This window comes from Equus przewalskii, chromosome 3 (assembly GCF_037783145.1).
Source record: "Equus przewalskii isolate Varuska chromosome 3, EquPr2, whole genome shotgun sequence".
Lineage (NCBI taxonomy): Eukaryota > Metazoa > Chordata > Mammalia > Perissodactyla > Equidae > Equus > Equus przewalskii.
The window spans coordinates 21,665,138-21,691,217 of NC_091833.1; the positions used below are offsets into that span (position 1 = coordinate 21,665,138).

The following is a 26,080-nucleotide window of genomic DNA, read 5'->3' on the forward strand; positions in this document are numbered from 1 at the left end:
TTTACAAATAATAAATTTATTTCCAAATCTTGAATTATAACCAAATTACAATCCCCTCTAGGTTTATTTTGCTGCTTTACACAAGAATTTTAAAAAACACAGTCACAGCCAAGTCATTTATACTCCAAGCGTCCTCGGGACGGCTTATCTGGATACGATGGGTCCAGCCACCTCTCACGGCCCTGGCAGCTTCACAGCTGCTCTGCAGCCCTGCGCCTGTGCTGAGGAACTCCTCCTTCCTCCCTGGCAGAGCCTGGCCTCAGCAGGAGCTTCCCCCAGGGGCTGAGAGGCACACAGATGCAAACACACAGGAAGGCCCCGTGTGCTCCAGACACAGGGCTCAGGACTCAATTCCTGGCTCCCACCCTCTGCAGCAACAGCCTCAGCTCACAGCCCAAAGCGGGCTGGCGTGCGGCGAGGGGTCATGGGTTCCCCTTGCTCTTTCCGACCTGGAGTGTAGATCTTCGTAGACCTGAAGACAGAGAAAGAGGGCTTAGGAATCACACTGCAGGCTTTGGGACTGAAGGGTCTTCTCTCCCAGCACATTTCCACTCCCCTGCCTTCCCCATTTGTGAGTGGGAGCAGAATAAAGCATCACCTCGTTCCGATATCCACTAAGGAATGTTCTAAGATAGAGTTTTTAAGACTCCTTTCATCTCCCCTAGGTGAGCTATGGAGGTAGCCTCCATTCACCTCACCAGGCTGCCACTCCAGCTGTATAATAAAGAATCTGGCTGGCCTTTGTCCTCAGTTCCTAGGAGATAATCTCTGAACCCTTGGAATTTCCAAGGAGTGGAGTGTGTCTGTTATCCACGATGGGCTCTCGGACCACATCTGATAATTTATGCTAACAAGATGACTCAGAATGGGGGCTGCCGGGTCAGAAAGACCAACAGTGTGACTGGAGAGCTGTGCTTTGAGCCTCATGTCAGTCCAGCCTCTGGGGAAGGAGGTCTGGAGACTGAGTCAGCCACATGAGTACCGATTCAATTTACATGCCTACATAATGAAAGCCCTATAAAATTGGCCCCCAAGCTCGGGTGAGCTTCCCTGGTCGGCAATATTCTGTGCATACTGTCACACACACTGATATGGGAGGGTAATGCAGCCCTGAGGACGATGGAAGCTTCGCATCTGGGACCCTCCAGACCTCACTCTATACATCTCTCCCTTTGGCTGGTTCTGATTTGTATCCTTTTGCTATAATAAAACTGTAATCATAAATGTAGTACTTTTCTGAATTCTGCCAGTTGTTCTAGCAAATTCTCAAACCTGAGGGAGTCCAGGGGTAGCCCCAAATTTGTAACGGCTGGTCCGAAGGGAGGGTGACCTGGGTGAGGGCAGTCTTGTGGAAGACTGTGCCCTTCACCTGTAAAGTCTGACCTAACTCTGGGCACCAGCACAGACACCGAAGCCCAAGGCTCCCTTCTCCCTTCCCCACTGTGGTTTCCAAGCCCTCGCTTGTCAGTAGAGCTGTGACCTACCCTGCTACTCCAGCCCACCTCAGGCCCTCAATCCAACACCACCAACAAGGACCGGGAGCTGCCGGTGTATCACCGCCCCTTGAAAGCATGTTCAGAACAGCTCCCATGTCTCCACATGTGACCATAGTCAATTTCTATCACCAATTCACCTCCACACATTCAACTTCTCTTAACTCATGACCCTGCGTCGGGGCCTGGTCGGTCCATCAGGCTGGTCCCTGGAGCCTCCCAAGGCTGAAGCTCACCTGACACTGCCCAGGGGGCTGCGCTTTTCCTGCTCCTGCCGCCGGGCTCGCAGCTGCTCCTCAGCCAGCGCCATCTCCTCCTCCATGGCAGAGGCCTCCTCTTTGGCCCGTCGGCGGTTCTCCTGGAGAAAGAAGACAAAGGTACTGGGGCCACTGAGGACTGGCAGGTGAGCAGGCCTCGTCTGCACCCATCTCCCTGCTGTAAGCCTGGTGCTGTGTAGACCGTGCCAACTCTCAGGGGCAGGGCCATGCGGCTCCCTGCCCCAGCACCAAGGCCACCTCTCCTTTTGAGGCCAAGGCTGGCTTTTCTCATTGATTCAAGATAGACAGTGGATGATTCAGTCCTAACCCTGTCATGCCTCAGCACTCAATTCAGCAACTACTTACATTTTCTTATGAGGTTCGTGACCATGGCAGGATGTACTAGAAGTAGGGAAGACATGACCATCTGGCTGGAAAGAACAGACTTAAGGAAGACGTGTGCAGGCCAGGTTTGGGGAGGACTATGCTGCGGGTAAAGGGAGCAAAAGCCAGGCAACATTCTGCACCCCTAAATAATGGAGCTAATGGATGGGCACGAAGACTGCGAGGAGATGGAGCAGGACGCAGAGAATTTCTGACAGGGGGATCAGGCGGAACCACTCATCAATCTTAGCATCACCAAAACAGGGACCAGCAGACCTTATGTGCCTCCTGATAGGATCTAAAACCAAGTTCACAGCACCATGTGCATTCATGCATCCTTGCCCAAAATACCTGAACCTGAATCTAACCAAGGCTTTAAACTAATTACTAGTTTACAGAAAGTACACAGGATACAGGCACAAGATAAATAACACCATGGGGAAGCAATCGGCCCAATACAGACCATGGAACATTCTACAAGATAAATGACCTGGTTTCTCTAATAAATCAATGTCTTCATTAAAAAAAGGGTGGGGACAGAGCCTGTTCTAGAATAAAAGACTTAATACATATTATAGTGAATTTCAATGTTTGGATCCTAATTCAAGCAAATCAATCATAAAAAATTCTTTGAGATAAAAGGAGAAATATGAATAAGGACTGGAGACTTAATTAAGGATTAATTCTGTTGAGTGATAATGGCACAGAGGTTACATTTTAATTAAAAAAAAGTCCTTTTAGAGATGCATATGCAAGTATTTACGGGTGAAAAAACATAAAGTCTGAGCTATGATTTAAAATATTCCAGGAAGTGGGCTGGCTCCGTGGCCGAGTGGTTAAGTTCGCGCACACCGCTGCGGCGGCCCAGGGTTCGGGTCCTGGGCGCAAACATGGCATCACTCGTCAGGCCACATTGAGGCAGCATCCCACATCCCACAACTAGAAGGACGTGCAACTAAGATATACAACTGTGTACGGGGCGGGTTTGGGGATTGGCCACAGTTGTTAGCCCAGGTGCCAATCTTTGAAAAAAAATAAAATAAAATAAAAAAATAAAATAAAATAAAATATTCCAGGAAAAAAACGGGCAGGTATGCAGAGGGAGCAAGTGAAAGAAGTCTGGCAAAATGTTGATGATTATAGAGCTACATGATGAATTCATGGCAGCTCCTTATACTGTTTTTTCCACTTTTACAAATATATGGACTTTTAAATAAGTTTTTCTTTTTAAAAAAGCTCAACAGACCAAGCAACTGGAGTGAGTGGGGGAATCAGACAGACCAGCCTGGCTGGATCACAATGTTTACGTCTGAGAGAGAAGTAAGAGGGGGTCAGATGGCCAGGCTGAGGGAAAAATGGATCCCACAGGCCAACAGAACGCCCAGGACCGTGCAGGACCCTTACCTGCCGAGACTTTCCTGCCTGTTTCACGCTGTAGAACATGGGGCCCAGCTCCGCCAGCCACTCCCCGTCCACAGCGGTCACACACTGCATGTACTCCTGCAGGCGGAAGGGCCACAAAGCTGTGGTCACAGAAGGGCCAGTGCTTCAGGCTGTCCCTCCCAGAGCGGTTCCACGATCAGGAGCTGGGTGAGACGGGCCCTACCCCTGGGCCTGTGCGGCTGACGAGGGCAGGGAAAAGCCCCAGACACTGGAATCTGAATCCCTCCTCCCATCCAAATTCCTCATGCTGGAGAAAACGCCCCCTAGTATCCGAGAGAAAAGGCCCAGCCACTCAGAAAACCTTTCCAACGACACCAAAGGGGGTTGCTCGTCCCAGGCAACAAGTAGGAAACCATACTGCTGGCAGTCGAGGCCACAGTAATCTGGAGGCTGACGTCCCCAAACCCCTGACCTCAAAGCAACACATGTGGCCTCAAGGTTCCCAAGCTCAAAGCCCATGCCAGAAGGCAGTGAAGGGTTACAAAGCCTGGCCCAGCCAGGCAGGCCTACGTCACGCAAGTCCGCCTTAGAAAAGACTCACCTTGGTGGTCATGACCAACTCATGATACACTATGTAGTCTGGGGTGTAGCCCATTCCAAAGAGGGAGCTGGTGGGGTGCAAGTGGCAGGGCATCCCTGTCCGGATATTCACATACTCTCCGATTCCCTGAGGAAGAGACACAGCAGGCAGCCCCATTAGGAAAACACTGCTCGTTTGGGCAGCTACCTTGTCCCTTAACAGTATTGACACAGACTTTGGGGGGAAGCCCAGATCTGTAGAACTACAGAGTGACAAAGGGAAGAACTGTGCCCTCACAGAAGTCTCAGGCCAGGAAGGGGCCACATTTCCACTGGGCTCCTCTGGGCTCACCTTGAGCTTGGCTGCCTGATGGAAATAGGCAGCACAGATACACTTCCTAACAATGTCCCAGTCGGTGCCACATGAGGCCAGGCTCATCCGCTGCTGCACCATGATGTCCTTGAGCTGAGCCCGCACCTCCCGGACCTAGAGCAGGACACAGGCAGGCCAGGATGGAGACCTCCTTCCGCTGCCTCCCACCCCTCACCCCAACAGCCTATCTGGGCCACTGCCCCCACCTTCCGCATGGCTTTGGCATGGATGAAATGATCATTACACCAGATGGTAGAGTAATTATTATTCTTCCACTGCAGGTAGACATTCAGGTAGGTCAAATGATCACTCTCGGGGACAGCAAACTTCTCCCGGATTTGATCACTCTCCTCCTCTCGCCCCTAGGAAGGGAAAAAGGACTTTAAGCACGGGAGAGTCCATGTGAAGTCCGCTGTGAAGAGCCAGGAGGTCCTCACACTCTCACCTACCCGCACTCACAACTTCAAACCCATCAGTACAATGCCCCAACGATACAGGAAAAATAAAGTCGTTTATATTTATTCTAAAATGTGAGAGCTCAAGTACAACCACGCTAGAAGATAAAAATCTGCTCCTGCAAATTTCCAAAACACTCCCTGAGAACCACTGAGGTAGCTTGTCCTTTCCCCAGCCCAACCTGCTTAAAAGAAAACAGCAAAATCATTCTGTGGAAACTTTGCTCCCTCCCCCTCCAGTCCACGTTACTGATACTGAGAGAAACTATTCCCCTCTCTAATCCCATAACTCCCCCTGAGGCTTCTGGGAGGAGAAGAGCTGGACACCACCTGCCCACCTTGGGCCTGTAGAAGATGGCTGGGACGGAGAGCATGGAGACAATGAGCAGGATCTCAGAGCTGCAGCCCATGTCACAGGACACAATGAGCATCTTGGACAGGGCTGGGTCCAACGGGAACTCCACCATCAGCCGCCCAGTCGAGGTCAGACCGCCTAAGAGAGAGAAGCAAATCCAGATATTCAACAAACACAGTGTAGTGAAGAGGGAGAGAACCCAGGTGCCAGAGCCCATGAGGCCCTGCCCGGCTCCCGGGGCCGCAGCACCTGTGTTGTCCAGGGCCCCAAGGATCCAGAGCTGATACATGGAGTTGAGCATGTTGTCCTCCGGGGGCGGGTCCATGAAGTGGAACTGCAGCAGGTCCTGCACCCCAAGGGACTTGAGCAGCAGCACCACGTTGGCCAGGTTGGTCCTCTGGATCTCGGGCACTGTAGTGGTCAGGAGCTCATTCTTATAGGCACTCTGGGTGTACAGCCTGCCAGGGAGAAGGCCGAGTCCTGCTGCACCTACCACCACGCAGCCGGCTCAGCTTCTCAGACGCGCCTGGCTGCCTACGCAGGGATCACTGAGGTGGAAGACCAGCACGCCCTCAGCCTCTCACTGCATGTGTGCCCAGCACAGCCGGCACGGCTGAAAGCCATGGCAGGGAGTAGTGCTCATCCCTTCCCCCCACCACCCCCTTTCTCTTTGTATCACAAACTCCACATATTCAAACTCAATCCTCCCAATTCACTTTTCTGCTGGAGTCTCCTGCATGTTTGTTTCATTTCTGGAATCAATGAGCCTGGGACCAGAATTATGGCTGGGTTTTCGTTATAGTTTTCTGTATTTCCTAAATTTCTATAGTGAATACATTATTTTTAAAAATCAGAACCAAAAAAAAAGAGAATAATTGGGAAGTCAAAAAGAACCAATGATGGAATTTGTCCAGATCTACCCTTGAAGGGAGGCGTGCTGTAATTACTGGTCTTCACTGCAGGTACATTCAATGTAGGTCTGCCCCCAACCCGAAGCCGCTCAGACCTCAGAGCTGCCTGCAAAGGCTACTTCTTCCACTCAGCAGCATATGATGAGAAGACCAACGAGTGGCAGCCCCACCACTGGTCCGCAGCCCCCGGATCAGCTCGAGGGCCAGCATCCCTCCGCTGGGGCACAGTCCAATCCCACCCACCACAGCCTGGGCTCCACACTCAGCAATCCCAGCGCTGCCCCAGAAAGCAGGCTAGCACAGGGCTCCTACCTGAAACACTGACCTGGGCCCGTCCTGCCGGCTCGCCCCGACCTCTGGTTGGCATTGGCCTGGCTGATCGGGTAGATCTGCAGAGCATCCATGCCAATCCTAGGATTGAAGACCTAGAAAGGGTGGCAAAGAGCTAGTTAAGGACAGAGTGAGGGGAAAAGGAAGGCAGCCTTGAGACAAAGACAGACAAACCCTGGTTGCTACACATCGCAGCACAAAGTGCTTTAGCGGTGGAGGCAGTCATCCCTTTGAGGCAGGAACCTCAAGCAATTTCCCCACAAATACCAGCTCTGGGATTTCTACTGAGTTATTCGATTATCTACCTCACAGTTATCAGAAGGATTAAATGAATCAAGCACATAGCAAAATCAGCACTCAAACGTTAACCTCTTAAACACCACTACCACTCCCACATGCATCCCTTGTTTGAGGGCTGAGGACCCGGGGCCTGCCTTCCTAACCCCTAAGCTGAGTTAGCTTTGGGTGAGGGCCCAGGGCCCAAGTGCCTGGGTCTTCTCTTACCTTTAATTTGCAATAACCAGAGTCAATAACAAACATGATGCCATCGACAGTCAGGGATGTCTCAGCAATGTTGGTGGCAACAATACACTTCCGAACGCCATCTGGAGCCTAGAGCCGGGGAGGATGTGCAGGGAGGGAAGGCTGTAGGCCCTCAGGTAGGAAAGACTCCACAGGGGAAAGAGCACCCCCCACCCCTGCCAGAAAAAGAACACCCTCTCTCTCTTGCTGTCCTATGGGAGAATCCAGGGGGACCCAAAGTGGGGACCCAGAACAGACATTCTCGCTGTCACACCTTCTGGAAGATTTTAGCCTGGAGGTCAGAAGGCAGCTGGGAGTAGATGGGCAGCACAGCCAAGGCGGGTGCATTCTCCAGTTCTTCCAGATGTTCCACAATCTGGTCTGAGGTCACCTGAGGGCAGAGAGAGGAGCCATGAGACACTGGAGCCCCAAACTCTCATACCCCTGATACATCCATTCATCACAGTCATGACCGAGGCACGCACCTCAATGTCCTCCTGGCCAGGCATGAAGATAAGGATGTCCCCTGGGGCCCCTGACAGGTGCACCTGCAAGGACTGCTTCACTGCGGCCTCCACGTAATCCTCCTGCGGGGTCTGCAACACCAGCCAAGGACATCATCAGAGGGAAGTATCAAGGAAAATGCAGCCCAAGCACCCCCCTGGGAAGTGGTGGCCAGTTACTGGTCTGGGACTAGAGCCAGCAGACTTTCAGATCTGCCACACCTGTGGATGGGCCTGACTGCCCTCCCTGGGGCTTACACTTCTGCTCCAAAGAAACAAAAAAACAAAACCTCCCCAGAGCACAGGCCTTTCTCTCCAAGCCGTGGAGCTGCAGGCTGCCCCATCTGCCCCACGGTACCCAGAAACCTTTCCCAACTCAGTACCCTACCCACGCCCTCCAACTGGCTCCTCTTCAGAGGTCAGGGTCAGTTCAAAAGATGGAGGCCTCAGTACCTTGCTGAAAAGGATATCAACAGGGAAGGTCCGACCAGGGATGTGGAAGATGGGAACATTCCCAAAAAAGGAAGCAAATTTCTCTGCATCCATAGTGGCTGATGTGACAATGAGCTTCAGGTCTGAGCGCCGAGCCACCACCTAAGAGAAGAGGTCATTCAGAGGCTTCCCCAGAGGGTTAAGACCCTTTGCTTCCACCCTCATCTCATCAGCAATACTCCCAAATGAAACAGAAGCCAAAGTGGACGAACGAGCCTATCAGATTCATAACAATTCTAAAGACTGAACCCATGGAGCCACAGCCAAGCAAACCACGAGTGACTTCAGCTGAGCAAGAACAGAGTAAACACACTACCAGGTCTGAACATAGCACTGAGGCCTCAGGGGAAGCTCTGGCCTATCAGAGACCCCCTGAGCTTCCCCAGCCCACCTGGAGCGCCTCAGTCACTAACTACTGGCAGCGCACTGGTCAGTCCCATGTGCACAGAGGGATGGTACCACACAGCCCTCACCTCCCGGAGCAGCCCAAAAAGCACGTCCGTGTTGAGAGAGCGCTCGTGGGCCTCGTCCATGATGATGGCACTGTAGTGATCCAGGTCAGCTTCCCGGAGGGACTCTCGGAGCAGGATCCCGTCCGTCATGTATTTAATCAAGGTATTTTCGGAAGTGCAGTCTTCGAAGCGGATGGCATACCCCACCTAGAGGTCAGAGAGGTGGCTCAGAAGCTCTGGGCACCAGCTCACCACCAGCATTCCCCAGGCTGGGTCCAGGCCTTAGCAGATCAGCTCAAACGGACGGAGGCTACAGCATGACAACTACACGGCTCAGCCCTCGTGCCTACTCACCTCCTCGCCCAGGTTTCCCCCCATCTCTTCACTGACTCTCTTGGCCACCGACATGGCAGCCACACGCCGGGGCTGGGTGCACCCAATCATCCCGTAGTCCGTGTAACCATCTTCGTGCAAGTACTGCGTCAGCTGAGTGGTCTTACCACTCCCTGTCTCCCCGACCACAATCACGATGCTGTTATCTCTGCAGGGAGAGAAAGCAAGGGCGAATGAGCTGAGTGAAAGGCCACCTCTGAGCCTCCTGGAAGACACTGCCACCTCCCATCCCCACGCCTGGCTATTCAACGAGCATGCTTCCTCAGAGAGGAGGAGTTCCCTGGGAAAACAGCCCCATACTGAGACACTGCCTGAAATGTCTAGAAGATGGTGAGGTTCAAACAAGTGAACTAAGACAAAAGGATGCCATTTTGCTTCCTTCACACAGTGTAGCACAGGGCACCCATGTCAGAGAAAAAGATTTCCTTCCCTTCTCCATCAGATGCAATTCCCAAAAGAAAAGGAGCTTCTGAGTAAACCCAAGAGACAAGGAGGACACCCGATGCCCTACTGGGATTCCTGGGCCCTGGGGCGGAAGTACCTGATAATAGTGAGCAGTTCCTGCTGCACCGCGAAGATGGGCAGGTACTGCCTCTGCTCCAGAATTGACTTCTTTTTCGCGAATTCACTGCTGGCTTCACTCTTTTTCTTCATGTGGTCTGCAAACTTCTGCTCTGTCCTGAGAACACACAGCAGCCTAAGCACTCTGCACGATTACGCACATTTCCCCTCCTGATTGGGTTACTGCCCTTCCTCCTACCCCCAAGAATGAGAACTACTTCAACAAGATGCCATGAATCTTTGAGACACCAGAGCAGCCAGGTGATCGAGATGCATCTCGTCTCCTCCAGCCTAAGGGACTGGAACTGCCATCTGAGAATCCACCATCCACAACACACTCCACACCTCGCGTCAATCCGAGCTATATACGGCTCAGAGGAGGTACAGATTAGCAAGCAGGAAAATCTCTGCCCGAAAAAAACTAGAGGAGAAGCTGTAATGACCAGGTCATTACCATGCAGAGACCACCCCTGGGCTGTTTCAGCATAACCCTTAAAGGGCTAAAAGGAGGAGTCACGGGGGAGAGTCACAACCAAGGTGAGACTTCCTCCCTCCTCTTGGCAGGAGGACAGAGTCTCGTTTTCAAAGAAGTATGAGAACAATCCCACTTAATATTTACCTACAACTTCTACTGAAAGCACTCAAATATCTGACACATGTACATATGCCGAGACTCAAAAGCACTGTGCAATATTCCCAAGACCGCATGGCAAAAGGACCCCAGCTCAGTGCCACAGCGGCCCAGTCTTCCACCCACCCCTGTCCCAGCACTTGTCCTCTGATCTACCCTACACTCTGTCAAGTTTCCTATTTCTAATGTCCCAGTCACTCCTGATCAGCTGACAATTAACACCTAAGGGGTAAAATTAACAAGAGACTACGGAGGGCTGATCAACAGTAGCAACTTGTCATTCGGACATTCTCAAAGGGGTACAGAGAATTATTAACTCAGATGACAGTTCAACAGGACGTGAGAGCGTTCAAAGGATAAGATTAACAGGTAACATTTGAGTCCAGTCACCTATCCAACGTGAGAATCCCAATAAGCAGTGATCCGACATCTACTTAAATACCTCCATGAATAGGGAAGTCACTATCTGGTAAGACAACCTTGCTATTTTTAAACCTATTAAGAAAGAAAATGTTCTTCCTTATGTTAAACTGAAATCTAAGGGGACAAACCCCACCTCCCCACACTGAGCATGCGAAAGGCACTTCAGCAGAGAGCCTGAGAGAGGGCCTCCAAAGCCAGACTGGGTGTGATCCTAACTCCACTACTTACTACACGGTGACCTCAAACCAGTTACTCAACCTCCCTGGGCCTCATTGTCCTCATGTGAAAAATGGGAATGGTGATAGTGCCTATCCCGTGTACTGTCACAGGAAAATTCAACCGGCGCGTATCTGTGAGGTGTCAAATGCTGCCTGGCACAGAGGAAGCTCCTACCGTAGGAGGAGTGGTGGGAATAGGAATAAGAGCGAGGAAAAGCTGAAGATGGTAGGAGAACGAAACCAGGAGGAAGAGACCAGAATCACAAAGTGACATCCTATCATTTTCCTGTTCATGAGCCATGAATTCCATCATTCCCACGGCCGAGCGCCCTTGAGGGCCCCAGTCTTCAGAGATGGCCCACCGCTGGCCAAGACTCCCACCTGTAGTCCACTTTGCCATCTTCCGTCAGAGCTTTATCCGGCTCTTCCTCTTTTTTGACACCCATTATATCTCCCAGTTTGGTTCCAGCTAGTTCCCAATGTTTGTGTTGAGCCTGAAAAAGACACAAAAACTATGTCTGCTCCATCCTGTGACACAACTGCAGCCAATGGAAAATCAATCCCGTTTGATAACTGGTTTCCTCTAGCAGGTGGTAAACCCCCACAAGGCAGTGGTGGCACTGAGCCGTGCATTCCAATCTTCCAGCCTCAAGTTCCCAAAACACCAGGCCCTGTGGTTGTCTTCACCAATGCCCTGGTGGAGGAACACAATGCCCTCCTCCAAAGGCTGATTCTTGCTCTGTAGTGTCCCCCAGCTTCCAACAGGAACCCTATCTGTGAGGTCTAATACGATATTCAAAAAGAGGAAAAGAAAAGAAAAATATGCAGAGACTCCACAGCCCCACGTGACAAGAAACCAACCTTTTTGCGTTCCTTTTGCTCCCTGTGCTTCCGCACCGTTTGACTGCCTTTTCGAGCAATAATAGCCAGATCAGAAGTGGCATCCTTGACTGGAATCACAGGCTCTGGCTGCAGGAGATTGAGGAAAAAGAGAAATTCCCGATTTATCACTAAACTCAGTAAGAAGGTCCATTTCATAATCGCCCTCAGAAATTAAAGAAGTGGCTACCCTATTGTGATGGGGACTTTTCTCCCATCTCCCTTCCTTCCCCGCTTTATTCTTCCACTTCAGGTCTTTCTGAGCTTTGTCCTCTCTGGTCAGAGGAACCTCACCTGCTTGGTAAAGACAATGCGCCCGTCCAGAAAGGGAGGCACCAGATTATGCACCATCAGATGCACCTTGGCTGCGCTATCCTCTTCAAAGTCCTCGTCCACCTCCAGCCGATGGACCACCCCACTGGTGAGCATGCGGTTGGTCTCCCAGCGCTCGTTATCCTGTGAGGACGCAATGGGAGACCACACTCAGACTACAACCGAAAGGTCATCCTGAAGGTCACCAGGCAAATTCACACATCAAGTCCTGTCAGGAGAGCCATGGGGCGGGCGCCACAGAGATGTCACAGGCCTCTCTAACCTGCAGCTCCTTAAGCAGAAGAGTCGCCGACCCTAAGTCGTCTGCAGTACTTTTCCCAAGCAGCAGCACTTTATATCTAAGTCAGAACCTCTATATGGACAAATGATGACTGTCTCCAGCCCCACTCAGAGACCCAAAGAACACAGACCCCACCATATCGGTTCCCATCAACAGCACCCCTCGAGGAAGAACTACAAAAGAGAGAAGTTCCAAGTTGGGGTTTTTTTAAGGTATAAAAGGTTCCACGCCCACCCCTCCTCTACCTCCAGAGGTGGGTAGAGCTACATCCAGCACTTCGGCTCTGGGGTGACAAGCTGTGCTGTCATCAATGGACATGACCTGCTGCTTCTCCCATGTGCCCCAACTCCAGCTCTGAATCTGCTCCAACTACTATAGGTGGCCTCACCTCATTGATCTGTCTCCGCTGAGCCGAAATGCGCTTCTGCTTCTGTTTATGCAGATGCTGCTCCCGCCTCCTCACGTAGTCCTCGGAGGAATAGGCCAGCGGATTGTGGAACTCATCGTATCCCTCATCCATCATGTACCAATCCCGGTCAGCTTGCTGCAGCACATAAAACAAAGCAATGAGAACAAGGGACAGATCAAGTTTATGCACAAGACACGGCCAGAAGAGGAGGAGAGGTAAGAAGTCACTGTGACTTGGTAAGAAGAATAGTGACTTGCTAAAAGTCACTATTGCAGTGGGGCAACCCTCATGATAGGAGCAGGACAGAGGCCACCCTGCTCTAAGACGAGCCATCTCGAGGGGAACTCCAGTGGCCAACTTGACACATGTAAGACTATGCGCCCGCCCTTCATGAGAGCACTTCTTAGATTTACCACATGGTGGCACCAACACATAACTAGAAAAGTTAGGTCTGCCCTGCTTTAGGTGAGAAGTTTCACTGTGAGACCTGTGCCTCTGGAAAGAGATTCCAGGGCTTCAGGACTGAACAGAGCTCAGGCTCCCTGAGAATGTCCAGTGCGAACCACTCTCATCAAAGTCCAGTTCTGCTAGAGGGTCACTCGTGGCCCTCATGCTCTGACACCCCTTGCCACCTATTCACCTATGGACAGCCACCACCCCTCACTGAGTCCCTCGAAGATGTAAAGTTTTTACCCTCTGGTCATCTTCCCATTGCTGCCGCTCCTCTTCTGTGTCAAACGAAATTCCTTCTTCACCATCCTCGCGTCTTCCTGAGAAAGAACAGGTGGCAGGTCAGTCCATACGAGCCCAGCTTATCCCCGGTGGCCAGGAACAGACCTGCCGAGCCGCAGAGCTCCAGAAGCACAGCTCTGCTCAGCCTCACCAGGATGAGGGACGCTGCTCTCTTGCCTCTGACCCCACCCTGCCTTACCTCGGCCCCTGGACAGACGCGGGGTGGACCCCAGGTGTCTTCTGTCATCGGCCCACTCGTTGTATTTGTAGGATGGGGTTGGCAGAGGTGTATCATCTGAGTACCTGCTCCTCACAGACCTGGGAAACAGTACAACCAGCATCACTAAACAGTCACTAAGCTGAGCCATGCCCCCTGGCTGCCACCTGATCTGCTGGCCTGGATCGCTTCACCTTCATCATGCCCACCCTTTGCCACCCACTCAGAGATACTGGGCTGCCCTGCCCAGAACATCACCTATCCCGATCTCGACTGGATGGCCGGTGGCTCCGCTCAGAATCCCGATAGGAAGGTGTCGGGGAGGGCGATTCCCACTGCGAACGCTTTGAGGAGCCATAGCCACTGTCCTCTTCCTCCCAGGTGGACCTTGAAGGGGTGGCTGCATCTGGGGCCACAAAAGATACATCCACTGGAAACATCTAATTTAACCAGGACATGGCTCCAGAACTATTAGACAAAAGTCAATTCCCCAAATTTCTTTCTTTCACTATTTACAAACTTTGCACCTAGTTATAAAGGATAAGATGGTTCTGACAGTTTTTAAAGATAGCCGAATTTTAACGGTCCAGTTTTCATCTGTGTTTATAACAACATGTTTAGGAATATCCAATTTATCTCTGCAAACATACCCCTCTAAAATATAAATAATTCTTTTTAACAAATCCTTCTTCTTTCCTGCCACTTGGAAAACTGGCCAATCAGAAACCAGCCTATCACCTTAAAGGAACATATCTATCTCAACAGAGGGGTACAGGGTCACAGGGTCTTCCCACCTGTCTCAGAACCAAGTATTCCAAGAAGTTCATGGTGGAATCAGGAATTCTGACTCTGTCCACAGCAATCCCACTGAGGATGGGAGTCGCTCACCCTGCCTTCACACACTTGATCCGTCACAAACCACCACGAGCAACAGCTCAGTCTACCTTTAGGTCGGTGTCGCGGGCTTTCCGGTTCATTTCTTCTGCTGCGCTCTGACCCTCCGTCTCGCTCCGATCTGCTGCTGTGCCTGCTTCTATCCCGCTCATCTGTCAAGAGTTACACACAGAGCTTAGAAAACATGTGTCCCGTCCTAACTTCCACCCATCTTCACCCTAGAGAAAGGACAAGCCTTCCCACTCACTCACAGGTGCCACCTGCACTGCTCTAATGCGATCCACTGGACTCCTGAAACTCACATATCCCCCTTCTCTCAAGGGGAAAAAATAGTTACTGGCTAGAAAGTTTCAAACTCACAGTAACAGTTATTTTCCTGCAAGAATTCAAAAAAGAATAGTTACAAGTCTACAGTGAATAGCTGTTTGATGGTTACAAGACTATAAGCTATAAAACTTAATACTGAGCAAAGTCAGCTTGGATTTTATGTCTAGCTTTGCTCCATAGCACTGTCCTTTCTCTGTTGCCAATACTACTGTAATCTCTGATCTCTCATGTATATTACCCATTATCACCTTTATCACCAATTTTCACAATAAAACAAGGACCACACACTCAAGCAAAGTAGCTATGTTGCAAGTAACAGCTCTTTTCTCAACTGCCTGCTATTCCCAATCCCAAGAGGGTCAAAACCAACCAGGCTGACATAAAAATAGGCCTCCCTCGTTAAAGGGCGTTATAAATACTGCTGCAACAGTAAAAAGGCACACATGTTAACTCAAATGCTTAACAGGCAACAGGAACTATGCTGGGCAGTTTACCTCTGTCTCTCTTGCGGTCAGAGTCTCGATCCCGCGATCTCTCCTTCTTCCGATCCTTTTCTTCTTTGGACGAGGCATAAACACCATGTTCCCGCCGCTCCCGCTCTCTCTGCCGACTGCGTTCCCAAAACTCTTCACTCACACCACCAGGATGGGAGGGAGTCTCTACCCGAGCAGATCGATAATGTCTGAAACAGGGAGGGCAGTTGGTAAAGAGCCCTTCCATAGGAGAAAAACCTTGCCCCAAACCTTTTGCTGTGCCAAAAAAATGACCTGTCTTTTTCCACTTATCTCCCTGGTACTGCAGGCTTACATCCGACAACAATGCAAAGCATTTCTAATCTCCATCATCTACTCTTCAGTAGCCTTTCAATGTTCCTCACAAATCTGAAGAAAATATTAATTCCTCCATGGCCTCAATATTACAAAATCCTAATAAAATCATAAAGCTCTAAATGTCCACCAAGAAAACTGAGAGATAAATATGGGATGTTATTTTCTGGCCTCCATTTTCATTTCCTTTGGGTGAATCCACCCTAACGCCTTTACCTGTCTTTTCGGCTACTTCGGCCAGCCTGGTCACTGCCCTCCTCCTCAGTGTCTCTCTGGTCATCCTTGCTCTCTTCCCAGTCCTTGTAGGAAGAGATTCTGGACTTCTTCTTGTCCTCCCCATCATCCTTCTCCTCTCGCTCCCTTCGTTTCAAGGAAGCCAATAAGTCCAGTCCCAGCAATGAAGGGCGGGGAGCAGGGGCCTTGAAGACATGTTGCTCACTGGCTGCACTTTTGGTCTTACAAATAAGACCGCCAACCTGAGAGTCTAGATCAGTGCCTTCCAATCGATGGATCGAGGCATCCTCGCTGATGTCCTCCATGACAGGTGCTGAGATTTCTCTGGAAGGAAGACAAATCATTTGGTATTAGACATAAGAGGAGAGAAGGCTTGGCTCGGCTATATCCCAGGATAACAGTAATTATAGGTATATTTAGGGGGTTAACCTCCCTCTCAAAACCAGGATTTCTTTAGCTATTTCTTGCCAAGACCGTTCCAACAAGTCACTGACAACCTCAGAAGATCCTCTTACTACCACCCCAACACAAATCAGAAATAGATACATGCACATCCCAAACACCAGTATCCAAGAGGGTCTCATCTAGGCAAGAAGAGACCTCACTAAGGGACACTTACTAAAGCCTGGTGGCATCTATAGAAGGAGTGTAGGGGAAATACCACTAGATTTGAAGTCAGAAACCGTAATTAGAATCCAGGCTTGACATATTCTACCTGTTTGATTGTAAGCAAATAACTTAGTCTTTGGTTAGGCCTAATTTCTGTATCTGTAAAATGGAAATAATTTTTACTTTACCTAATCCATGGAGTGATTGTGAGAAATAAGAAAGTGCATCTGAAAGTTCCCTGTAACTGTAAAAACTTACATAAATAGGATTGTTACATTATTGTATTTGCTGTGTTCCTATATACTGATTGAGTGCCTTGCCATTTTTTCACATGAGTTCTTCTGCTTCTCCCTCCCTTTAAACTACAGATACAGCAGAGGAGAGATTTGGGGCTATAAGGCTACCATCCATGTGATCCATACTTTAGTGGCTTTTATGGGACCAGTTGTGTTGCAGAAAAGAATTACCTCACAGCAATCAAAATCTGTTTAATAACAATCCATGCTCACCACAAATACTGATGAGAAGCAGTAGTCTAGGAAACAATGTTTCTAAAAAGTATTGAGGTGACTGTAAGATTTGCTGGCACTCAACTTGTAACAAATTCCTATTTACCTCCTGCTATACAATATCCACTTATAAAGACACACCAATTCTGAGCGCTTGGATAATTCCCCTCATTCCAACAAGTCAAGGAAGCAAAGGAACTGTCAAAGGGTAGGGTAGCACCAGAATCCAGAATGTTTTGCCCAGCTCTAATTAACATGCACAGCTCTACAGAAGAATATTGCCACACAGACCAGACTCATAATATGGACAGAAACAACAGATGCATTTTGAAAAATGCCATCAGGCAGAATAGAAAAGGCAGCTGCATATTGGTGACATCTGTCTGCATGGGAGGAAATCTAAACAGGAAGGTAAGATACACAGACTCTGCTCAGCAGGAGTCTGAACTACAAAATATATCCCTAGAATGTCATTTTATGCAGGAGAACCTTGTCTTGTTGACTGCTATGCCCAGTGCCTAGCAAAATAAACATGTGATAAATAAATGAACGAATGAGTTTAAACTGATTAAAAGAGACAGGAAGCCAAACATTTCTACAGACAGCAAGGGAAGACACCAGCAGCACAAGACAAGGAGTCTGACAGACAGGACTTAAGTAAGTGCTGAGAAGAACAAATAAGGAATTAAGGGATAGATTCTAGAGAAAGATTAAAGGCAAAGAAGCCACAAGGGGTAAGAAGAAAACGATGAAGAAAGAAACTGGATTTACTCATTCAACAATTATTTACTGAGTGCCTTCTATGAGTCAATCGCTGTTCTGGGCAATACGGACGGAGCACAGAATAAAACACAAAAATCTCCGCCCTCTTGGAGTTGATGTTCTCGTAGAGGAGACAGACTGGTAGAGAGACACTGTGACAGAGACGAGGAAGGCACAAGGAGCCCTACTCGGGCTCGGCGTCCGTCTGGCAGCGGGCTGATGCCGAGGCCTGAGGAAGGGTGGACCCCGGGCAGCATCCCTGGACCTCAATGAGACCGCGCCAGGCAGCAGGATCTGACCAGAGCAAGAAGAAAGGCCGGGGCAGGACGGACTGGCGCAGCATCCCTAAGGTGAGTAAGGCAAGTTGGGTGACAGGGACAAGACTTTCCAGACCCGGACCCCAACCTGAGCGAGAGACCGATATCTGCCGCCTGGAGCCGCCATGATTGGCGAAGGGTAGGTTAGGAAGGAAGAAGGGGCACTCACCTCACCAAGACCGACTCTCGGGACCTTCTGTCCCGGATTCTGGGGTGCCGGTGCCACCACCCCTTGCTCAGACCGCCTTAAAGAGCCAAAATCCCAACCTCGAGAACCGCCATTATTGTCCCATTATACGTTGCGCGGGCCCCTCTATCCGTCCGAAGATACCATTGAGAGCAGCCCGGAAAACGCCGGGTCCGGGCTCCCAGTGTGGGCCAGAAGGCGACCACGCTCAGAGGCTAGAGTGCCCTCCTCTGGGGCTTTCATCCGAGACACTTCCGAGTCTCCTTGCGACCAATCACGCTTAGTCTAAGAGGCAAGCCCCGCCTCTAGTCTGAGAAGCGGGAGGGAGAGGAAAAGAGGTCGGTCCTGTTTAATACGGGCGGAAGTGACTCTAGGGCTTCCGGTCGGAGCCTGGGCAGCGGGGCGGTGCCTAGAACAGCCTCTTCCTGAGCTGTGGAGCCGGACAAGCGCGTCCGTCGATTGCGCCTGTGCCTTTTCTTTTTCCGTTTCCGTCCTCTTAGGTGGGCAGCCTAAGGGTTGCTAGGCAACAGCCCCTGGGGTACTTTGAGTTAAGTACCTGCGGTCTTAAGGCGCCGCCCGCTTCCTGGCGTTTTGGAGAAGGGTCGGGGTTGCCGACAGCCCAGAAGTGGAAAAGAGAGAGGTGACTTGGACACGTAAAGTGAGTATCATCTGCCCTGGCAGTTGTGGGCCAGGAATAGCCCAACCACACTCGTCATTAAAATATATATGTTGGGTATTCTGGAAAAGTAACGACGCGCACCCCAATGTGAATACAAGTCACTCGTCTGTTCACGTGCAGACGTAACCACCGATGGTGTTTGGGGATATTTATTTCCTGTTATTTTTCTTTGCTAATATGTACATATGCATTCTAGTTAGGTTTTGTACAAAAGGGGATCACTCTTCATATACTGTTTTATAACTTTTTTCTTTATCGAGAACTTTTCAGCGCCTGCACTGTTCGTCTCTAACACAGTGTTTAGTGGCTGTATGATAGTGCGTTGCCGGACTGCACTATCATTTATTTTACCAATCCCCTACTGATGGCCATTTAGGTTGTTTTCGGTTTTTCACCATCATAAACGTGATGAATATCCTTTGTGTAAATCCTTAGGCACATGTCTAATTATTTACTAAGAATGAATTCTCAGAAATTGTTGGTCAAAGAGCATTTTTTTCAGCTTTCTTTCTAGAAAAGTTGTGCTCCTGTACATTCCAGCAGGGACTATGAATGCCTGCCCCTTCACTCAGACTCCTACCAGTCATTGTTTAATCTTTGCCAATTTAGTGGCTTTTTATAATATATCCTTTAATTTGGTTAGTAGTAAAGCTTAACTTTTCAAAACATATTTGACCATTTGTACCTCTTCTTTTGTGAATTCTCTGTTGGTATCCTTTTCTATGGACATTTTCTTAGGTGTAGTTTCAGTTTCTCTCACCACTTTCCAACATTTGTCCAGTCCCACCCTGTATACCCCCTTCCTATTGATGCTGTGCCCTCCCATCACTTCCTCCTGTTTGTCAGTAACATGGGGGAGTTGCTCTTAGTTTGAATTCTAGTGGTGGGACAGAGCCATCTTCTCTTTGACTTTCCTTCTCATCAGTAATTTATTCTGCCATCCACGTTTGATGAAGTCCCTTCTAGCAATCAGCTTCCCTTTTTAAATTATGGCCTATTACGGGAACAGTTTCATTTCCTATGTGAGTTTTTATTAATTCATATCTTAAAAGGTGGCTTGTCACAAAAAAAAAAAAATAGGGAAAGAAATCCTCCTTTTTCTTAGCTTTAGCCAACTTTGGAAATGAATTCACAATATCAAGTATCTCGATGAAGTCTTTCATGGATGGACTCAAAAATAAAGGTCCTTGATCAAAGAGTTTCTCAGTCATAAAAATAGGAGCTTACCGTAGTAGAAAGAACACTGGAGTAAAATTTGGTGGCCTGGATTCCAGACCTAGTTCTTTGGCTAAAAGTATAACTATAAGCAAACTAGTGTGTAAAATGAGGGGCTTAGATTAGGTCCCTTCTATCTAGTATTTTACAATGTGTTTATTTTTTTGTGGTTTTCATACACACTCTTAATTGGTATTTGCCATATGATAAGGTAGGTGCACCTGGTAAGATAATGCACCAGAATCTTTAAGCGAGGACTCATGGTAATACAAACCTTCATCAGTAAAGGACTGTTGAAAAAGTATGGTCCTTACGTGAAATAGTATGCTGCTTTGACAGAGAATGTGGAAGTTTTCTGTATAGCAATATGGGAAGATCTTTGTATGTTAGGAAAAAAGGTGCAAAGTGCAGAAGGGTGGGTGAAGTGTATGTGCTGGCCGTCCGTCATTTGCTCCTCCAGATTCAGACTTCCTCCTTCTCTAGACTGCTCTGGGACAGGAGGCTTGCCTGCTTCTGCAGCTCCCCTGCCCTCTGGTTCTGCTTGGAGGCAGCTGCGGGGAGCATTAGCAGATCAGAAGGAGGGAGGAGCCTGGCCGCATTCCTTGCCTGCAGGCTGACCTCCCGTACAGCAACCTTCTCTACTCAGCAGTCTTTGCCCCACAATTCTGGTCACTACTCCCTCCCGTGGCTCCTTCGGGCCTTGGGTGGGAACAGCGCCCGGCTGTGACTAGGTCCAGAGTACAGCACTGTGCCCTGTTGTTTTCCTCCACCCCGCCTTAATGAAAGTCTCTTCAGATTACCAAATTTGAGGATGTCATCTCTCTCCTGCTGGAACACTGACTGATAGAATAGGCTATCTTTTGGGTAAAAAGGGGAGAAAACCTAGAAATGCATATTTGTATTTTCTTGTGAATGCATAACAAAACTCTGAAAGATATTTGAGAAACTAATGAAAGTGGTTACCTGGTGTGGAGGGCGGAATGGGACAGTGGGAACTGTGCCAGAGGAAGGGACTTTTTCACAGTCTACCTTTCTATATTGTTTCTTTTTAAACCATATGAATTTTTAAATTTGTTTACCTAGGACTCATGCAGTTAATCCAACTGTCTTTAAACATTATGACTTTATTTCAGGACTGACACTGAAGATTAATATTTTTATTTCAAGATGAGCTTCCTGTTGCCCAAGCTGACTAGCAAAAAAGAAGTAGACCAGGCGATCAAAAGTACTGCAGAGAAGGTGCTGGTTCTCAGGTTTGGGAGAGATGAGGATCCTGTCTGTCTGCAGCTAGATGATATTGTAAGTGAGTTTTTAAAAGAAATGGTTTTCATTAAAAATCTCTACATTCTCACTTCAGCATCTGCAAAGTGCATGAAAGGGAGTAGACAGGGCCCAGGGCTATAGCCGTTCATTTGTTAGCACACTTTGACTAAGAGCTGACCGTGTGCCGCCCTGAGCTGAACCCCCCACTGAGACTGTGCTGAACCTGTCCTGGATGTGCTTCCCCACTAGCAGCTGTCAAAGCTCAGCTTCACCAACACAGTGAATGGAGAGCAGAAAACTTTGTTAACAAGCATCTATGAACATTATCTTATTGCTCCCAACAGTGAGATCATTCCTATTACTGTTCCCAAAGGAGCAGATGAGTGCCGAGGAGATCAGGTGGCTTTCCCCAGGTGCAGAGCCGCTGCATCGCGGGGCTGGGATTCGAACTGCGCTTCCTCTGCCTGCAAATGCGCTTTCCTAGTGTGCCGCCTCCAGTGTGCGCCTGATTTCACAGCGCGTCTTCACACTCTGATGAGTGGGGAGCCGGTATGGGACAGAGTAGGTTTATCCTTGTCTCCTTCTATTATGGAGAGAGACTTACCCCTGGTCTAAGACCTCTTCCACCGTTTCTCTCGCTGACACCCACTGTGTGGACCAGTTGTAAGAATCCTCATTACTCTGATTAAAAATGAGCATGTGCTGTGTTAACCTGGGGGAGAGGGGCCAGAGGATTTCACCCACAGCTGTAGCAGAGAGGGACTGTCACCAGAGGTCAAGAGTATTGCCTCTGAAGCCAAGCTGCCTGAGTTCAAATCCTAGCCTTATTAGCTGTGTGACCAGGGGCAGATGAGCTCCCTGTGCCTCAGTTTCCTCATCTGTGATGGGAACTGTAATAATGCGTACCTCATAGGAATGTTGTAAGGATTAAAGGAGTTCACAAGCGTAAAGTGCTTAGAACAGTTAACACATCTTAAGTGCCGTGTAGGGGTTTGCTATTATAATTATCATTTATTGATAGATTGAAAGGAAAGAGACTCTTGGGGGAGTTTCAGTGTCTAGTACATATTTCTGAGTTGTTTTGGTTTTTGTTTAAGTGAGGAGAGATTTTATAAATCAAGAAAGTTTATGAAAACTTCACAATCAGGGCCAGCCCCAGTGGCTTAGTGGTTAAGTTCAGCATGCTCTACTTTGGCGACATGAGTTTGGTTGCCAGGTGTGGACCTGCACCACTCCATTAGCAGCCATGCTGTGCTGGCAGCCCACATACTAAAAGATAGAGGATGGTTGGCACAAACGTTAGCTCAGGGTGAATCTTCTTCAGCAAAAAAAAAAAAAAAACCCTATACAATCAAAAATAGGAAAAAAAATGAAGAAATATGTTCATGCAGTTTACCCTGGGCCTTCTCATAACCCTCCCAAAAGTGATTCACACTTTGAATGATGAGGTTACACTGTGCCTAATGTTGAATTCAAACAGGCTAGATTCTTGGCCCAGGAATTTTTTTATTTTTTTATTTTTATTTTTTTTGCTAAGTAGCATTAGCCCTGCGCTAACATCTATGCCAATCTTTCTCCACTTTATATGTGGATCACTGCCACAGCATGGCTGATGAGTGATGTAGGTCCATGCCCAGGATTCAAACCCACGAACCCAGGCCACCAAAGCAGAACATGCCCAACTTAACCACTATGCCACGGGGCCAGCCTCCAAGGAATTTTTTTCAAACAGAAAACTCTATTCTACTGAAAAATTTCACAGAAGAAACGTTGCCTACCTCTCATGTTGTAACCCACATCTCTGTCTTCATTTTCAGCTTTCTAAGACCTCTTCTGACTTGAGTAAAATGGCTGCTATATATCTGGTAGATGTGGACCAAACTCCAGTTTATACACACTATTTTGACATCAGCTACATTCCGTCTACTGTGTTTTTCTTCAATGGGCAGCATATGAAAGTGGATTATGGGTAAGTTAGTTGACATGAAGTTATTGCAGTCTTAAACGTTTGCTCTGTCTAAGCTGTACCAGTGACTCGCCTGTTTGCGTGTGAGGGTGGCTCTGTGAGTCTTGTGTTGGTCCTATTTCCTCAACTACTGCACTAATTTTTTATGTGAAAATTTGGTGCAAAATGAGTGCTCAAGTGTGATTGGCAAATTTTAATATGCCAACTGCTTAAGTATGAAAGAATAGTACAGTTTGTGAAGTACTAACCATCCTTCAGTGTAGAAAATATAGAACAGGGTTTTTTTGTTTGTTTCCCAGGAATTTCATTTAAACAAAATATATCTTTGTTCTTAAACTTTTGGGACTAGTAGATTGCAGTTATAAGAGAAGCATTCCTTCCAGCAATCTAAGACATGCTTCTCTTGACAAGTTTCCTATCTTCTGCCACTGAGAGAATCTCGAAGTCATTCTTCAGCAAAGCCCGTCAAGAATAAGTAACATGAAATCTTCTTTCATGCCTTCCATTCCATCCAGTCAGCATCCCAGTACTAATATTTATTTTGAATATGTCTGTGATTCTTATCATTTCTTACCGTGGCTGAGGTGTCCGCTTATCTAGATCTCTGCACCTGCTCTGTCATTATCAGTTTGAAAGTGTGTTTAATATTATATGTTTTAAGTGTTTTAAAGCTATGTATTCTCCTAGAATACAATAATGTAAGTATTAATTTGGTGCAGTCTTTTTAGAGGGCAATTTAAGACAATACATATCAAACACCTTAAAAATGTGTAAAATTTTTAGCCCAGCAATTGCATTTATAGGAATTTCTCTGAATGACGATAATCATGAAAGTGGGCAGAATTGGCTGCATGGGTGTTCATCCCACCATTGTTTAGAAAGCAAAATACTTAGAAAGAACATAGATGTCCTCAGAGGGATGCTGGATATCCGTTTACTCTGTTATAGATGATGTTTAATGACTTTGAAAGAAATATATTTTATGTTGATAAAAGCATATTACAAAATAGTTTGTGTGATATGATGCCTATTTCTGTGGGAAAAGAAATTCAGGGGCCAGCTCCATGGTCTGGTGGTTAAATTTGGTGCTCTCTACTTTGGCGGCCTGGGTTCAGTTCCCAGGCACGGACCTACACCACTCCTCGGCAGCCATGCTGTGGCAGCAACACACATACAAAACAGAGGAAGATTAGCACAGATGTTAGCTCAGGGCAAATCTTCTTCAAACAAAAAGAGGAAGATTGGCAACAGATGTTAGCTCAGGGCATATCTTCCTTAGTAGAAAAAAAAAAAAAGAAATGCACATCCACACAAACATATACATACATATATACACAAGACTGGAAGGGTATACACCAAAATTTGGCCTTGGCGTCACTGGTGGTTTTATTTTTTTCTAAGAAATTTCTAAAATAAACACACTTGATGTTTGAAATAGTACAAAACAAATTTTCAGTACCCACTACTCAAAAGTAAAAGTGACTGGAACTCAGAGACCACAACTAGTTCATGGGATTTGTACAGTGCTTGACCCAAAACAATAACAACCAAAAAGAAACTACACCCATGCCAACACTCAGAGAATTCTACTTGCTGGTGATTTGAGAAGTGATGGAAATAGACTGTGAAGCAGAAGCGTTTCGCCCGCTGGGGCTTACCTTCTATCCCAGCGGCCCCCAGCATGGGCTTCATCAAACGGGCTCTGTAATCACAAATGTAAAATCAATGTCAGGCTTTCTGTCTGAAGTCTCCCTGACAAGAGGAGAGTGACAGAGCTCCTGTTCATTCTCTTTCTCCTGAGGGTCTTCAGCATGTAACTCTTAAAAGTTCTGAGCGAGGTTGTTTCTCTTCTGTGCTGTCTAGGTCTCCAGATCACACTAAGTTTGTGGGAAGTTTCAAAACCAAACAAGACTTCATAGATTTGGTTGAAGTAATTTATCGAGGAGCGATGAGGGGAAAACTGATTGTACAAAGTCCTATTGATCCCAAGAATATTCCTAAATATGACCTTCTCTATCAAGACATTTAGCACATGCGCTACTGTCAAAGTTGAAGAGAGAAGCACGTCTTGAGGCAATACCTGAATCCAGCTGTGCTGTTTTTCTGGAGTCCTTCGGAAGCGTGCTCAGGGTCCCAGCAGAGCAGAGGTTTGACTTGTATGGAAAACGCTGGCCCCCAAGTGGAAGAACAGGCCAGCACTGTGATGCCTGGGTGCCCACGTGTCTGCTCCCTGCAGACCTCAGAGCCGTCGGTCAGCCGTGCTCGGTTTCCCCAGTGTGATTTTCTTAACTTCTCTTTAGATGGTGCTTTTCTTTATCCCTTAAGATAATACAGTATCCTCTTAAACATTTGTTAAATTTGATTTAACTATGTTTATTTGATACACAAGTAAAATGGAAAGTCAATTCCCATAAGAGCAAAGATACTTATCTTCTACCCTAGACGTACACACACCCTCCCTCACCCTGAGGCTCGCCCGCTCCTCCACTCACGTATTTATAGTCCTCATGCTCTCCTGCCTCCAGTCCTTATTATTCCAGCTTCTCTTGGAATAAATAATTCTCTAACTGGCAAGTTTGTTTTATTTTGCCACCTTTCTGGCTCAGACTTTGAAAACAGTGTCCTGGTTTGCTCATTTTACTAGCTTTTGTGTTATTAAATTGCCCAAGAGGTGAGAACTTGAACCTTTACCACCCAGCACCCAATTTGAGCTACGCAAAGCGTCA

At 48.0% G+C, this 26,080-nt stretch overlaps 2 protein-coding genes across 6 annotated transcripts; one reads left to right on the forward strand and one right to left on the reverse strand.

The window, feature by feature from the left end:
- On the reverse strand, nucleotides 1–18,681 carry DHX38 (DEAH-box helicase 38). Of its 2 annotated transcripts, none has more exons than XM_008521304.2 (27): nucleotides 18,214–18,681; nucleotides 15,830–16,171; nucleotides 15,281–15,468; nucleotides 14,510–14,611; nucleotides 13,824–13,971; nucleotides 13,548–13,666; nucleotides 13,310–13,386; nucleotides 12,596–12,751; nucleotides 11,889–12,050; nucleotides 11,577–11,684; nucleotides 11,097–11,209; nucleotides 9,424–9,561; nucleotides 8,844–9,030; nucleotides 8,511–8,696; nucleotides 7,999–8,139; nucleotides 7,528–7,638; nucleotides 7,317–7,433; nucleotides 7,025–7,132; nucleotides 6,503–6,615; nucleotides 5,529–5,737; nucleotides 5,263–5,417; nucleotides 4,676–4,831; nucleotides 4,449–4,583; nucleotides 4,119–4,244; nucleotides 3,539–3,634; nucleotides 1,730–1,851; nucleotides 1–472 (listed from the first exon to the last, which is right to left on the reverse strand). In XM_008521304.2, exons 2-27 carry the CDS (start codon nucleotides 16,150–16,152, stop codon nucleotides 388–390), a joined length of 3,681 nt encoding a protein of 1,226 aa, XP_008519526.1. In that variant the 5' UTR covers nucleotides 16,153–16,171; nucleotides 18,214–18,681; the 3' UTR covers nucleotides 1–387. The 2 variants fall into 2 exon arrangements, with proteins under 2 accessions (XP_008519526.1, XP_070469926.1); XM_070613825.1 differs by having other exon boundaries at nucleotides 5,529–5,768; nucleotides 6,516–6,615; nucleotides 18,214–18,507.
- TXNL4B (thioredoxin like 4B) lies at nucleotides 18,598–25,928 on the forward strand. 4 transcript variants are annotated; one of them, XM_008521308.2, is made up of 4 exons: nucleotides 18,598–18,889; nucleotides 21,259–21,424; nucleotides 23,206–23,357; nucleotides 25,218–25,928. In XM_008521308.2, exons 2-4 carry the CDS (start codon nucleotides 21,293–21,295, stop codon nucleotides 25,381–25,383), a joined length of 450 nt encoding a protein of 149 aa, XP_008519530.1. In that variant the 5' UTR covers nucleotides 18,598–18,889; nucleotides 21,259–21,292; the 3' UTR covers nucleotides 25,384–25,928. The 4 variants fall into 4 exon arrangements, with proteins under 4 accessions (XP_008519530.1, XP_008519528.1, XP_008519531.1 ...); XM_008521306.2 differs by having other exon boundaries at nucleotides 25,376–25,928; XM_008521309.2 differs by having other exon boundaries at nucleotides 18,605–18,889; nucleotides 21,293–21,424.
- Nucleotides 25,929–26,080: the final 152 nt, after the last annotated feature.